This window comes from Sus scrofa, chromosome 5, assembly GCF_000003025.6.
Source record: "Sus scrofa isolate TJ Tabasco breed Duroc chromosome 5, Sscrofa11.1, whole genome shotgun sequence".
Taxonomy (NCBI): domain Eukaryota; kingdom Metazoa; phylum Chordata; class Mammalia; order Artiodactyla; family Suidae; genus Sus; species Sus scrofa.
In genome coordinates this window covers 39,974,929-39,987,838 of record NC_010447.5, presented here as the reverse complement: position 1 = coordinate 39,987,838, position 12,910 = coordinate 39,974,929, and the positions used below count along the sequence as shown (strand labels likewise).

Here is a 12,910-nt window from a genome sequence, read left to right as displayed (position 1 = left end):
GCGTGTTCGACCAGCTGTCCAGGGCCAATTGCACTTGCGTCCTAGGGTACGCGGGTTCGACCAGCTGTCCAGGGCGACTGGGGACCGGGTACGAATGCCCACGTGGTCGACCAGCTGTCCCGGGCGACTTGGGCCCGGGTCCGAGGGCCCGCTGGGTCGACCAGGTGTCCTGGGCGATGCGGGTCCGTGTCCGAGGGCCAGTGGGGTCGATCTGCGGTCCCCCTGGCCCCAGCCCTGATCCGAAAACCCTCAGGGTCAACCAGCTGCTTGGGAAGTCTCGGGCCCGGGTGTGAGGGCCCGCGTGGTCGACCAGCAGTCCAGGGCCACTCACACTTACGTCCTAGAGTTCGTGGGGTCAACCAGCTGTCCAGGGCGACTGGGGCCCGGGCCCAAAAGCCCCTGGGGTCGACTAGCTGTCCCGGGTGACTCGGACCCGGGTCCAAGGTCCTGTGGAGTAGACAGGCTGTCCCGGGGGACTCAGGACCGTGGCGATGGTCAGAGGGGTCCACCAGTTGTCCCGGGTGAATCGCGCCCGGTTCTAAAGCCCGCGGGGTCTACCAGCTCTCCCTGGCGACTCGCGCTTGGGACCGAGTGCCCGGGGGGTCGACCAGTGTTTCCGGGTGACTCGGGCCATTGTCCGAGGGCCCAAGGCGTCGACCAGCTGTCCCATGCGACTCGGGCCTGAGTCCGAGGTCCGGCGGGGTTGCCCAGCTGTCCCGCGCGGCTCGGGCCCGGTTCCAAGCGCCTGTGTTGTCGACCATCTGTTCCGGGTGAATTGGGTCCGGGTTCGAGGGCCAGCGGGGTCGAACAAATATCACGGGCGACTCGATCCCCGCCCTGAGGGCCTGCGTGGTCGACCAGCTCTCCCGGCCCACTCGCGCTAGGGTCCGATGGCCCGCATGTTCAACCAGCTGTCCCGGGACACTTGGGCCCGGGTCCGAGGACCCGTGGGCTCAAGGAGCCTTCCCAGGCTACACCCGCTCAGGTCTGATGGCCCGTGGGTTTGAGCAGATGTCCCGGGAGAGTCAGGCCTTGGTCCGAGTGCCTGAGGGGTCGACCAGATGTCCTGGGGGCCTCGGGCCCGTGCCCAAGGGCCCGCGCCGTCGACCAGCTGTCCCGGAAGACTCGAGACCTTGTCGGAGGTCCCGCGTTGTCGACCAGCTGTCCCAGGCGACTCAGGCCTGTGCGCGAGGGCCTACGGTGTCCACAGCTCTTCCGGGCGACTAGGACCGTGCCCGAGGGCCCGGGTGTTGAACCGCTGTCCCGGGCGACTCGCGATTTGGTCCGAGGGCCCCGGGGGTCAACCAACTGTCCCCGGCGACTTGGGACGGTGCCCGAGGTCCCGCAGTGTCGACCAACCCTCCCAGGTGACTCGAGTTCTGGTCCGAGGTCCCACGGTCGACCAGCTGTCCTGGGCGACTCTTGCCCTGGTCTGAGGGCCCGTGGGGTCGACCTGGACTCCTGGGTGACTCGGGCCCATGCCAAAGGCCCTGCGGGGTCGACCAGCTGTCCCTGGTGACTCCCGCTTGGGTCCGAGGGCCCGCGGGTTTGACCAGTTTTCCCGGGTGACTAGCGCTTGTCTCCGAGGGCCCGCGGGTTTGACCAGCTGTCACAGGCCCCTCGGGCTTGCGTCAGAAGGCCTGCGGGTTCGAACAGACTTCCCGGGCATGTCGCACTCGGGTCCAATGACCCGCGGGGTTGAATAGCTCTCTGGGGTGATTTGGGCCCATGCCCGAGGGCCCGCGGGTTCGACCAGCTCTCCCGGGCGTGACGCGCTCGAGTCTGATGTCCCGCCGGGTTGAATAGCTCTACGGGGTGACTCGGGCCCGTGCCCGAGGGCCCGCGGTGTCGACCAGTTGTCCTGGGTGACTCAGGGTGGGATCTGAGGGCCCGCGTTGTGGACCAGCTGTCCCAGGCCACTCGCGCTTGGATCCGAGGGCCCGCGTGTTCAACCAGCTGTCCCGGGACACTCAGGCCCAGGTCCGAGTGCCCGCGGGGTCGGGCAACCTTCCCGGGCGACACGGGCTCAGGTCTGAGGGCCCGTGGGTTGGACCAGCTGCCACAGGGGACTTGGGCCCGGGTCCGAAGGCCCGCACTGTCGTCCAGCTGTCCCAGAAGTCTCGAGACCTTGTCGGAGGGCCCGCGGTGTCCACCAGCTCTCCCGGGAGAATTGGACCATGCTTGAGGGCCCGGGTGTCGAACAGCTGTCCCGGGCTACTCGCGCTTTGGTCCAAGGGCCCCGGGGGTCAACCAACTGTCCTGGGCGACTTAGGCCATTACCCGAGGGCCCGCAGTGTTGACTAACCCTCCCCGGTGACTCCGGTTCTGGTGTGGTCCCGCGGTCGACCAGCTGTCCCGGGCGACTCTTGCTCTGGTCTGAGGGCCCACGGGGTCGACCTGGACTCCGGGGAGACTCGGGGCCGTGTGAAAGGCCCTGCAGGGTTGACCAGCTGTCCCTGGTGACTCGCGCTTGTGTCCAATGGACCGCGGTTTTGACCAGCTGTCATGGGCGACTGGGGACCGGGTCCGAAGGCCCTTGTGGTCGACCAGCTGTCCCGGGTGACTCGCGACCTCGTCGGAGGTCCACGGGTTGACCAGCCTTTCCGGACGACTCAGGCCCGTGCCCGATATCCCACGGTTTCAACCAGCATCCAGGGGGACTCTGGACCATGCCCGAGGTACTGTGGCATTGAACCGCGTCCCAGGAGACTCGCGCTTGATCTGGGGGCACCCAGGGTCGACCAGCGTTCCCGGGCGACTCCTGTCCAGGTCCGAGGGCCCACGGTGTCGAGCACCTGTCCCAGGGGACTCTGGCCCGGCTCCGAGGGCTTTCGGGGTCGATCAGCTCTCCTGGGTCACTCGCGCCTGCATCCAAGGGCTCGCGGTTTCGACCAGCTGTCATGGGCGACTGGGGCCCGGGTCCGAAGGCCCTCGGGGTCGACCAGCTGACTTGGGCGGCTCGCGCTTGGGTCCGAGGGCCCTCGGGGTTGACCAACTCTCCCGGGAGACTCGGGCCAGGGTCCGAATGCCCGCGGTGTCGACCCCCTTTACGGGAGACTCGGGACCTAGTCGGAGGGTCCTCGGGGTCGACCAGCCTTTCTGGCGACTCAGGCCCATGCCCAAGGGCCCACAGTTTTGACAAGCATCCCAGGCGACTCTGGACCATGCTAGCTGCTGCGGGATCGAACAGCTGTCCCAGGGAACTCCCGCTTGGACCAAGGTCACCCTCTGTCGACCAGCTCTCCCTGGGACTCGCACTTGTGTCTGAGTGCCCGAGGGGTCTACCAGCCCTCCCGGGTGACTCGCGTTCGGGCTCCAGGGCCCGCGAGGTCGACCCGATATCTTTGGCGACTCGGGCCCAGTTCCGAGGGCCCGCGGGGTCGACCTGGTCTCAAAGGCGACTCGGGCCCGTGACCGAGGCCCCGCGGGTCAACCAGCTGTCCCGGGCGACTCTGGCCCGGCTCTGAGGGCCTGCGGGGTTGACCAGCAGTCCTGGGCCACTCGCATTGCGTCTAAGGGCCCGCGGGGTTGACCAGCTGTCCCAGGCGACTGGGGCCTGGGTCCGAAGGCCCTCGGGCTCGACCAGCTCTCCCGGGCGACTCGGGGCATGATCCGAGGGCCCTTGTGGTGGACCAGCTCTCCCGGGCCACTCGTGCTTTTGTCCTAGGGCAAGCGGGTACCACCAGCTGTCCCGGGAGACTCGGGCCCAGATCCGAGGGCCCAAGGGGTCGACCAGCTGTCCCAGACGACTTGCGCTTGGGTTCGAGGGCCCGCGGAGTTGACCAGCTCTCAAGGGCCACTCGGGCCTGGGTCCGAGGGCCCGCGTGTACTACCAGCTCTCCCGGGCGTGTCGCGCTCGGGTCCGATTGCCCGTGTTGTTAAATAGTTCTCCAGGGTGACTCGGGCCTGTGCGCGATGGCCCATGGGGTCGACCAGCTGTCCTGGGTGACACTTGCCCGGGTCCGAAGGCCTTCAGGGTCAACCAGCAGTCCCGGGCGACTCTTTCCCGTCTCCGAGGCCCCGCGTTGTGGACAAACTATCCCGGGTAACTCCGGCCAGCGTCCGAGTGCCCGTGGGGTCGAACAGCTGTCACCGGTGACTCGTGACCTGGTCGGAGGCCCATGGGTCGACCAGCCTTTCCGGACGATTCAGGCCCGTGTCTGAGGGTCCACGCTTTCGACCAGCATCCAGGGCGACTCAGGACCGTGCCCGAGGTGCCGTGGTGTCGATTTGGGGTCCCTGGCGACTCGCGCTTGGTCTGGGGGCACCCGGGGTCGACCAGTGTTCCCGGGCGACTCCTGTCCTGGTCCAAGGGCCCGCGGTTTCGACCAGCTGTCCCGGGTGACTTGCGACATGGTCGGAGATCCACGGGTTGACCAACCTTTCCAGACGACTCAGGCCCGTGCCCGATATCCCACGGTTTCGACCAGCATCCAGGGGGACTCTGGACCATGCCCGAGGTACCGTGGTATTGAATCGCGTCCCAGGAGACTCACGCCTGATCTGGGGGCACCCGGGTTCGACCAGCGTTCCTGGGTGACTCCTGTCCAGGTCCGAGGGCCCACGGGGTCGACCAGCTGTCCCAGGGGGCTCCAGCCCGGCTCTGAGGGCCTGCGGAGTGGACCAGCTCTCCCGGGCCACTCGCGCTTGCGTCCTAAGGCATGCGGGTTCGACCTGCTGTCCCAGGGGAATCGGGGCCAGGTCAGAGGGCCTGAGGGTTCGACCAGCTGTCCCCGGGGACTCGGGCCCGTACCCGATTTCCAGCAGGGTCGATCAGCTTTCCCTGATGCCTCGCGCATGTGTCCGAGTGCCCGAGGGGAGGACCAGCAGTTCCAGGTTCTCGGGTTCCAGGGCACCCAAGGTCGACCCGATGTCTTTGGCGACTCGGGCCCGGTTCCGAGGTCCCATGGGGTCGAACAGGTTTCAAAGGCGACTCGGGCCTGTTACGGAGGCCCCACGGGTCAACCAGATGTCCCGGGCAACTCTGGCCCAGCTCCAAGGGCCTGCGGTTTGGACCAGCTGTCCCGGGCCACTCGCACTTGCGTCCAAGGGCCCACGTGGTCGACCAGGTGTTGGGGGACTCGGGCCCTGGTCCGAAGCCCTGAGGGTTCGACCAGCTGTCACGGGGGACTCAAGCCCGTGCCCGAGGGAAAGTGGGGTCCATCAGTTGTCCCCGGCATCTTGGCCCTGGGTCTGAAGGCCCGTGTGTTCGACCAGCTCTCCCGTGCAACAGGCGCTTGGGTCCGAGTGCCCGGGGGTCGCCCAGCACTACCGTGTGACTCGTGCTTGTGTCCAAGAACCCGCGAGGTTGACCCGATGTCTTTGGTGATTCGTGCCCTGGTCCGAGGGCCCGCGGGTTCGACCTGGACGCCCGGGCACCTCGGGCCCATGCCCAAGGCCCTGCAGAGTCAACGAGATATCCCGTAAGACTCCAGCCTGGCTCCGAGGGCCCATGGGCTCGAACAGCTGTCCCGGGCCACTCTCGCTTGGGTCCGAGGGCCCGCGGGGTCTACCAGCTGTCCCAGGCCACTCGGGCCCGGTTCCGAGGACCCACGGTTTCGACCAGCTCTCCCGGGTGAATTGCGCTCGGATCCGATGGCCTGCGAGGTCTACCAGCCCGCCGGGGCGACTCAGGCCCGTACCCGAAGGTCCTCGTGGTCTACCATCTATCCCGGGCGCCTCGGGTCCGGGTCCGAAGACCCGCGGGGTCGACAAGCTGTCCCGGATGACTCGGACCCGGGTCCGAGGGCTTGCGTGTTCGACCAGCTGTCCAGGGCCAATTGCACTTGCGTCCTAGGGTACGCGGGTTCGACCAGCTGTCCAGGGCGACTGGGGACCGGGTACGAATGCCCACGTGGTCGACCAGCTGTCCCGGGCGACTTGGGCCCGGGTCCGAGGGCCCGCTGGGTCGACCAGGTGTCCTGGGCGATGCGGGTCCGTGTCCGAGGGCCAGTGGGGTCGATCTGCGGTCCCCCTGGCCCCAGCCCTGATCCGAAAACCCTCAGGGTCAACCAGCTGCTTGGGAAGTCTCGGGCCCGGGTGTGAGGGCCCGCGTGGTCGACCAGCAGTCCAGGGCCACTCACACTTACGTCCTAGAGTTCGTGGGGTCAACCAGCTGTCCAGGGCGACTGGGGCCCGGGCCCAAAAGCCCCTGGGGTCGACTAGCTGTCCCGGGTGACTCGGACCCGGGTCCAAGGTCCTGTGGAGTAGACAGGCTGTCCCGGGGGACTCAGGACCGTGGCGATGGTCAGAGGGGTCCACCAGTTGTCCCGGGTGAATCGCGCCCGGTTCTAAAGCCCGCGGGGTCTACCAGCTCTCCCTGGCGACTCGCGCTTGGGACCGAGTGCCCGGGGGGTCGACCAGTGTTTCCGGGTGACTCGGGCCATTGTCCGAGGGCCCAAGGCGTCGACCAGCTGTCCCATGCGACTCGGGCCTGAGTCCGAGGTCCGGCGGGGTTGCCCAGCTGTCCCGCGCGGCTCGGGCCCGGTTCCAAGCGCCTGTGTTGTCGACCATCTGTTCCGGGTGAATTGGGTCCGGGTTCGAGGGCCAGCGGGGTCGAACAAATATCACGGGCGACTCGATCCCCGCCCTGAGGGCCTGCGTGGTCGACCAGCTCTCCCGGCCCACTCGCGCTAGGGTCCGATGGCCCGCATGTTCAACCAGCTGTCCCGGGACACTTGGGCCCGGGTCCGAGGACCCGTGGGCTCAAGGAGCCTTCCCAGGCTACACCCGCTCAGGTCTGATGGCCCGTGGGTTTGAGCAGATGTCCCGGGAGAGTCAGGCCTTGGTCCGAGTGCCTGAGGGGTCGACCAGATGTCCTGGGGGCCTCGGGCCCGTGCCCAAGGGCCCGCGCCGTCGACCAGCTGTCCCGGAAGACTCGAGACCTTGTCGGAGGTCCCGCGTTGTCGACCAGCTGTCCCAGGCGACTCAGGCCTGTGCGCGAGGGCCTACGGTGTCCACAGCTCTTCCGGGCGACTAGGACCGTGCCCGAGGGCCCGGGTGTTGAACCGCTGTCCCGGGCGACTCGCGATTTGGTCCGAGGGCCCCGGGGGTCAACCAACTGTCCCCGGCGACTTGGGACGGTGCCCGAGGTCCCGCAGTGTCGACCAACCCTCCCAGGTGACTCGAGTTCTGGTCCGAGGTCCCACGGTCGACCAGCTGTCCTGGGCGACTCTTGCCCTGGTCTGAGGGCCCGTGGGGTCGACCTGGACTCCTGGGTGACTCGGGCCCATGCCAAAGGCCCTGCGGGGTCGACCAGCTGTCCCTGGTGACTCCCGCTTGGGTCCGAGGGCCCGCGGGTTTGACCAGTTTTCCCGGGTGACTAGCGCTTGTCTCCGAGGGCCCGCGGGTTTGACCAGCTGTCACAGGCCCCTCGGGCTTGCGTCAGAAGGCCTGCGGGTTCGAACAGACTTCCCGGGCATGTCGCACTCGGGTCCAATGACCCGCGGGGTTGAATAGCTCTCTGGGGTGATTTGGGCCCATGCCCGAGGGCCCGCGGGTTCGACCAGCTCTCCCGGGCGTGACGCGCTCGAGTCTGATGTCCCGCCGGGTTGAATAGCTCTACGGGGTGACTCGGGCCCGTGCCCGAGGGCCCGCGCTGTCGACCAGTTGTCCTGGGTGACTCAGGGTGGGATCTGAGGGCCCGCGTTGTGGACCAGCTGTCCCAGGCCACTCGCGCTTGGATCCGAGGGCCCGCGTGTTCAACCAGCTGTCCCGGGACACTCAGGCCCAGGTCCGAGTGCCCGCGGGGTCGGGCAACCTTCCCGGGCGACACGGGCTCAGGTCTGAGGGCCCGTGGGTTGGACCAGCTGCCACAGGGGACTTGGGCCCGGGTCCGAAGGCCCGCACTGTCGTCCAGCTGTCCCAGAAGTCTCGAGACCTTGTCGGAGGGCCCGCAGTGTCCACCAGCTCTCCCGGGAGAATTGGACCATGCTTGAGGGCCCGGGTGTCGAACAGCTGTCCCGGGCTACTCGCGCTTTGGTCCAAGGGCCCCGGGGGTCAACCAACTGTCCTGGGCGACTTAGGCCATTACCCGAGGGCCCGCAGTGTTGACTAACCCTCCCCGGTGACTCCGGTTCTGGTGTGGTCCCGCGGTCGACCAGCTGTCCCGGGCGACTCTTGCTCTGGTCTGAGGGCCCACGGGGTCGACCTGGACTCCGGGGAGACTCGGGGCCGTGTGAAAGGCCCTGCAGGGTTGAACAGCTGTCCCTGGTGACTCGCGCTTGTGTCCAATGGACCGCGGTTTTGACCAGCTGTCATGGGCGACTGGGGACCGGGTCCGAAGGCCCTTGTGGTCGACCAGCTGTCCCGGGTGACTCGCGACCTCGTCGGAGGTCCACGGGTTGACCAGCCTTTCCGGACGACTCAGGCCCGTGCCCGATATCCCACGGTTTCAACCAGCATCCAGGGGGACTCTGGACCATGCCCGAGGTACTGTGGCATTGAACCGCGTCCCAGGAGACTCGCGCTTGATCTGGGGGCACCCAGGGTCGACCAGCGTTCCCGGGCGACTCCTGTCCAGGTCCGAGGGCCCACGGTGTCGAGCACCTGTCCCAGGGGACTCTGGCCCGGCTCCGAGGGCTTTCGGGGTCGATCAGCTCTCCTGGGTCACTCGCGCCTGCATGCAAGGGCTCGCGGTTTCGACCAGCTGTCATGGGCGACTGGGGCCCGGGTCCGAAGGCCCTCGGGGTCGACCAGCTGACTTGGGCGGCTCGCGCTTGGGTCCGAGGGCCCTCGGGGTTGACCAACTCTCCCGGGAGACTCGGGCCAGGGTCCGAATGCCCGCGGTGTCGACCCCCTTTACGGGAGACTCGGGACCTAGTCGGAGGGTCCTCGGGGTCGACCAGCATTTCTGGCGACTCAGGCCCATGCCCAAGGGCCCACAGTTTTGACAAGCATCCCAGGCGACTCTGGACCATGCTAGCTGCCGCGGGATCGAACAGCTGTCCCAGGGAACTCCCGCTTGGACCAAGGTCACCCTCTGTCGACCAGCTCTCCCTGGGACTCGCACTTGTGTCTGAGTGCCCGAGGGGTCTACCAGCCCTCCCGGGTGACTCGCGTTCGGGCTCCAGGGCCCGCGAGGTCGACCCGATATCTTTGGCGACTCGGGCCCAGTTCCGAGGGCCCGCGGGGTCGACCTGGTCTCAAAGGCGACTCGGGCCCGTGACCGAGGCCCCGCGGGTCAACCAGCTGTCCCGGGCGACTCTGGCCCGGCTCTGAGGGCCTGCGGGGTTGACCAGCAGTCCTGGGCCACTCGCATTGCGTCTAAGGGCCCGCGGGGTTGACCAGCTGTCCCAGGCGACTGGGGCCTGGGTCCGAAGGCCCTCGGGCTCGACCAGCTCTCCCGGGCGACTCGGGGCATGATCCGAGGGCCCTTGTGGTGGACCAGCTCTCCCGGGCCACTCGTGCTTTTGTCCTAGGGCAAGCGGGTACCACCAGCTGTCCCGGGAGACTCGGGCCCAGATCCGAGGGCCCAAGGGGTCGACCAGCTGTCCCAGACGACTTGCGCTTGGGTTCGAGGGCCCGCGGAGTTGACCAGCTCTCAAGGGCCACTCGGGCCTGGGTCCGAGGGCCCGCGTGTACTACCAGCTCTCCCGGGCGTGTCGCGCTCGGGTCCGATTGCACGTGTTGTTAAATAGTTCTCCAGGGTGACTCGGGCCTGTGCGCGATGGCCCATGGGGTCGACCAGCTGTCCTGGGTGACACTTGCCCAGGTCCGAAGGCCTTCAGGGTCAACCAGCAGTCCCGGGCGACTCTTTCCCGTCTCCGAGGCCCCGCGTTGTGGACAAACTATCCCGGGTAACTCCGGCCAGCGTCCGAGTGCCCGTGGGGTCGAACAGCTGTCACCGGTGACTCGTGACCTGGTCGGAGGCCCATGGGTCGACCAGCCTTTCCGGACGATTCAGGCCCGTGTCTGAGGGTCCACGCTTTCGACCAGCATCCAGGGCGACTCAGGACCGTGCCCGAGGTGCCGTGGTGTCGATTTGGGGTCCCTGGCGACTCGCGCTTGGTCTGGGGGCACCCGGGGTCGACCAGTGTTCCCGGGCGACTCCTGTCCTGGTCCAAGGGCCCGCGGTTTCGACCAGCTGTCCCGGGTGACTTGCGACATGGTCGGAGATCCACGGGTTGACCAACCTTTCCAGACGACTCAGGCCCGTGCCCGATATCCCACGGTTTCGACCAGCATCCAGGGGGACTCTGGACCATGCCCGAGGTACCGTGGTATTGAATCGCGTCCCAGGAGACTCACGCCTGATCTGGGGGCACCCGGGTTCGACCAGCGTTCCTGGGTGACTCCTGTCTAGGTCCGAGGGCCCACGGGGTCGACCAGCTGTCCCAGGGGGCTCCAGCCCGGCTCTGAGGGCCTGCGGAGTGGACCAGCTCTCCCGGGCCACTCGCGCTTGCGTCCTAAGGCATGCGGGTTCGACCTGCTGTCCCAGGGGAATCGGGGCCAGGTCAGAGGGCCTGAGGGTTCGACCAGCTGTCCCCGGGGACTCGGGCCCGTACCCGATTTCCAGCAGGGTCGATCAGCTTTCCCTGATGCCTCGCGCATGTGTCCGAGTGCCCGAGGGGAGGACCAGCAGTTCCAGGTTCTCGGGTTCCAGGGCACCCAAGGTCGACCCGATGTCTTTGGCGACTCGGGCCCGGTTCCGAGGTCCCATGGGGTCGAACAGGTTTCAAAGGCGACTCGGGCCTGTTACGGAGGCCCCACGGGTCAACCAGATGTCCCGGGCAACTCTGGCCCAGCTCCAAGGGCCTGCGGTTTGGACCAGCTGTCCCGGGCCACTCGCACTTGCGTCCAAGGGCCCACGTGGTCGACCAGGTGTTGGGGGACTCGGGCCCTGGTCCGAAGCCCTGAGGGTTCGACCAGCTGTCACGGGGGACTCAAGCCCGTGCCCGAGGGAAAGTGGGGTCCATCAGTTGTCCCCGGCATCTTGGCCCTGGGTCTGAAGGCCCGTGTGTTCGACCAGCTCTCCCGTGCAACAGGCGCTTGGGTCCGAGTGCCCGGGGGTCGCCCAGCCCTACCGTGTGACTCGTGCTTGTGTCCAAGAACCCGCGAGGTTGACCCGATGTCTTTGGTGATTCGTGCCCTGGTCCGAGGGCCCGCGGGTTCGACCTGGACGCCCGGGCACCTCGGGCCCATGCCCAAGGCCCTGCAGAGTCAACGAGATATCCCGTAAGACTCCAGCCTGGCTCCGAGGGCCCATGGGCTCGAACAGCTGTCCCGGGCCACTCTCGCTTGGGTCCGAGGGCCCGCGGGGTCTACCAGCTGTCCCAGGCCACTCGGGCCCGGTTCCGAGGACCCACGGTTTCGACCAGCTCTCCCGGGCGAATTGCGCTCGGATCCGATGGCCTGCGAGGTCTACCAGCCCGCCGGGGCGACTCAGGCCCGTACCCGAAGGTCCTCGTGGTCTACCATCTATCCCGGGCGCCTCGGGTCCGGGTCCGAAGACCCGCGGGGTCGACAAGCTGTCCCGGATGACTCGGACCCATGTCCGAGGGCTTGCGTGTTCGACCAGCTGTCCAGGGCCAATTGCACTTGTGTCCTAGGGTACGCGGGTTCGACCAGCTGTCCAGGGCGACTGGGGACCGGGTACGAATGCCCACGTGGTCGACCAGCTGTCCCGGGCGACTTGGGCCCGGGTCCGAGGGCCCGCTGGGTCGACCAGGTGTCCTGGGCGATGCGGGTCCGTGTCCGAGGGCCAGTGGCGTCGATCTGCGGTCCCCCTGACCCCAGCCCTGATCCGAAAACCCTCAGGGTCAACCAGCTGCTTGGGAAGTCTCGGGCCCGGGTGTGAGGGCCCGCGTGGTCGACCAGCAGTCCAGGGCCACTCACACTTACGTCCTAGAGTTCGTGGGGTCAACCAGCTGTCCAGGGCGACTGGGGCCCGGGCCCAAAAGCCCCTGGGGTCGACTAGCTGTCCCGGGTGACTCGGACCCGGGTCCAAGGTCCTGTGGCGTAGACAGGCTGTCCCGGGGGACTCAGGACCGTGGCGATGGTCAGAGGGGTCCACCAGTTGTCCCGGGTGAAACGCGCCCGGTTCTAAAGCCCGCGGGGTGTACCAGCTCTCCCTGGCGACTCGCGCTTGGGACCGAGTGCCCGGGGGGTCGACCAGTGTTTCCGGGTGACTCGGGCCATTGTCCGAGGGCCCAAGGCGTCGACCAGCTGTCCCGTGTGACTCGGGCCTGAGTCCGAGGTCCGGCGGGGTTGACCAGCTGTCCCGTGCGGCTCGGGCCCGGTTCCAAGTGCCCGCGTTGTCGACCATCTGTTCCGGGTGAATTGGGTCCGGGTTCGAGGGCCAGCGGGGTCGAACAAATACCACGGGCGACTCGATCCCCGCCCTGAGGGCCTGCGTGGTCGACCTGCTCTCCCGGCCCACTCGCGCTAGGGTCCGATGGCCCGCATGTTCAACCAACTGTCCCGGGACACTTGGGCCCGGGTCCGAGGACCCGTGGGCTCAAGGAGCCTTCCCAGGCTACACCCGCTCAGGTCTGATGGCCCGTGGGTTCGAGCAGATGTCCCGGGAGAATCAGGCCTTGGTCCGAGTGCCTGAGGGGTCGACCAGATGTCCTGGGGGCCTCGGGCCCGTGCCCAAGGGCCCGCGGCGTCGACCAGCTGTCCCGGAAGACTCGAGACCTTGTCGGAGGTCCCGCGTTGTCGACCAGCTGTCCCAGGCGACTCAGGCCTGTGCGCGAGGGCCTACGGTGTCCACAGCTCTTCCGGGCGACTAGGACCGTGCCCGAGGGCCCGGGTGTTGAACCGCTGTCCCGGGCGACTCGCGATTTGGTCCGAGGGCCCCGGGGGTCAACCAACTGTCCCCGGCGACTTGGGACGGTGCCCGAGGTCCCGCAGTGTCGACCAACCCTCCCAGGTGACTCGAGTTCTGGTCCGAGGTCCCACGGTCGACCAG

General features: G+C 67.8%; 1 protein-coding gene across 1 annotated transcript; it reads left to right on the top strand.

Annotated features, from left to right (window-relative positions):
• On the top strand, positions 3,916–9,166 carry LOC110260582 (collagen alpha-2(I) chain-like). The gene is made up of 9 exons (XM_021091235.1): positions 3,916–4,045; positions 4,283–4,460; positions 4,587–5,423; positions 5,798–5,840; positions 6,006–6,246; positions 6,314–6,522; positions 6,864–7,119; positions 8,253–8,430; positions 8,992–9,166. The coding sequence occupies exons 1-9, from the start codon at positions 3,916–3,918 to the stop codon at positions 9,164–9,166; spliced, it is 2,247 nt and encodes a 748-aa protein (XP_020946894.1).

Coding starts and splice junctions, on each gene's coding strand:
- LOC110260582 (XM_021091235.1), top strand. CDS start 3,916: ATGGCCCATGGGGTCGACCAGCTGTCCTGGGTGACACTTGCCCGGGTC. Junction 5,841..6,005: donor CCAGGGCGACTGGGGACCGG/GTACGAATGCCC, acceptor GAAAACCCTCAG/GGTCAACCAGCTGCTTGGGA. Junction 6,247..6,313: donor GACTCAGGACCGTGGCGATG/GTCAGAGGGGTC, acceptor GGGGTCTACCAG/CTCTCCCTGGCGACTCGCGC.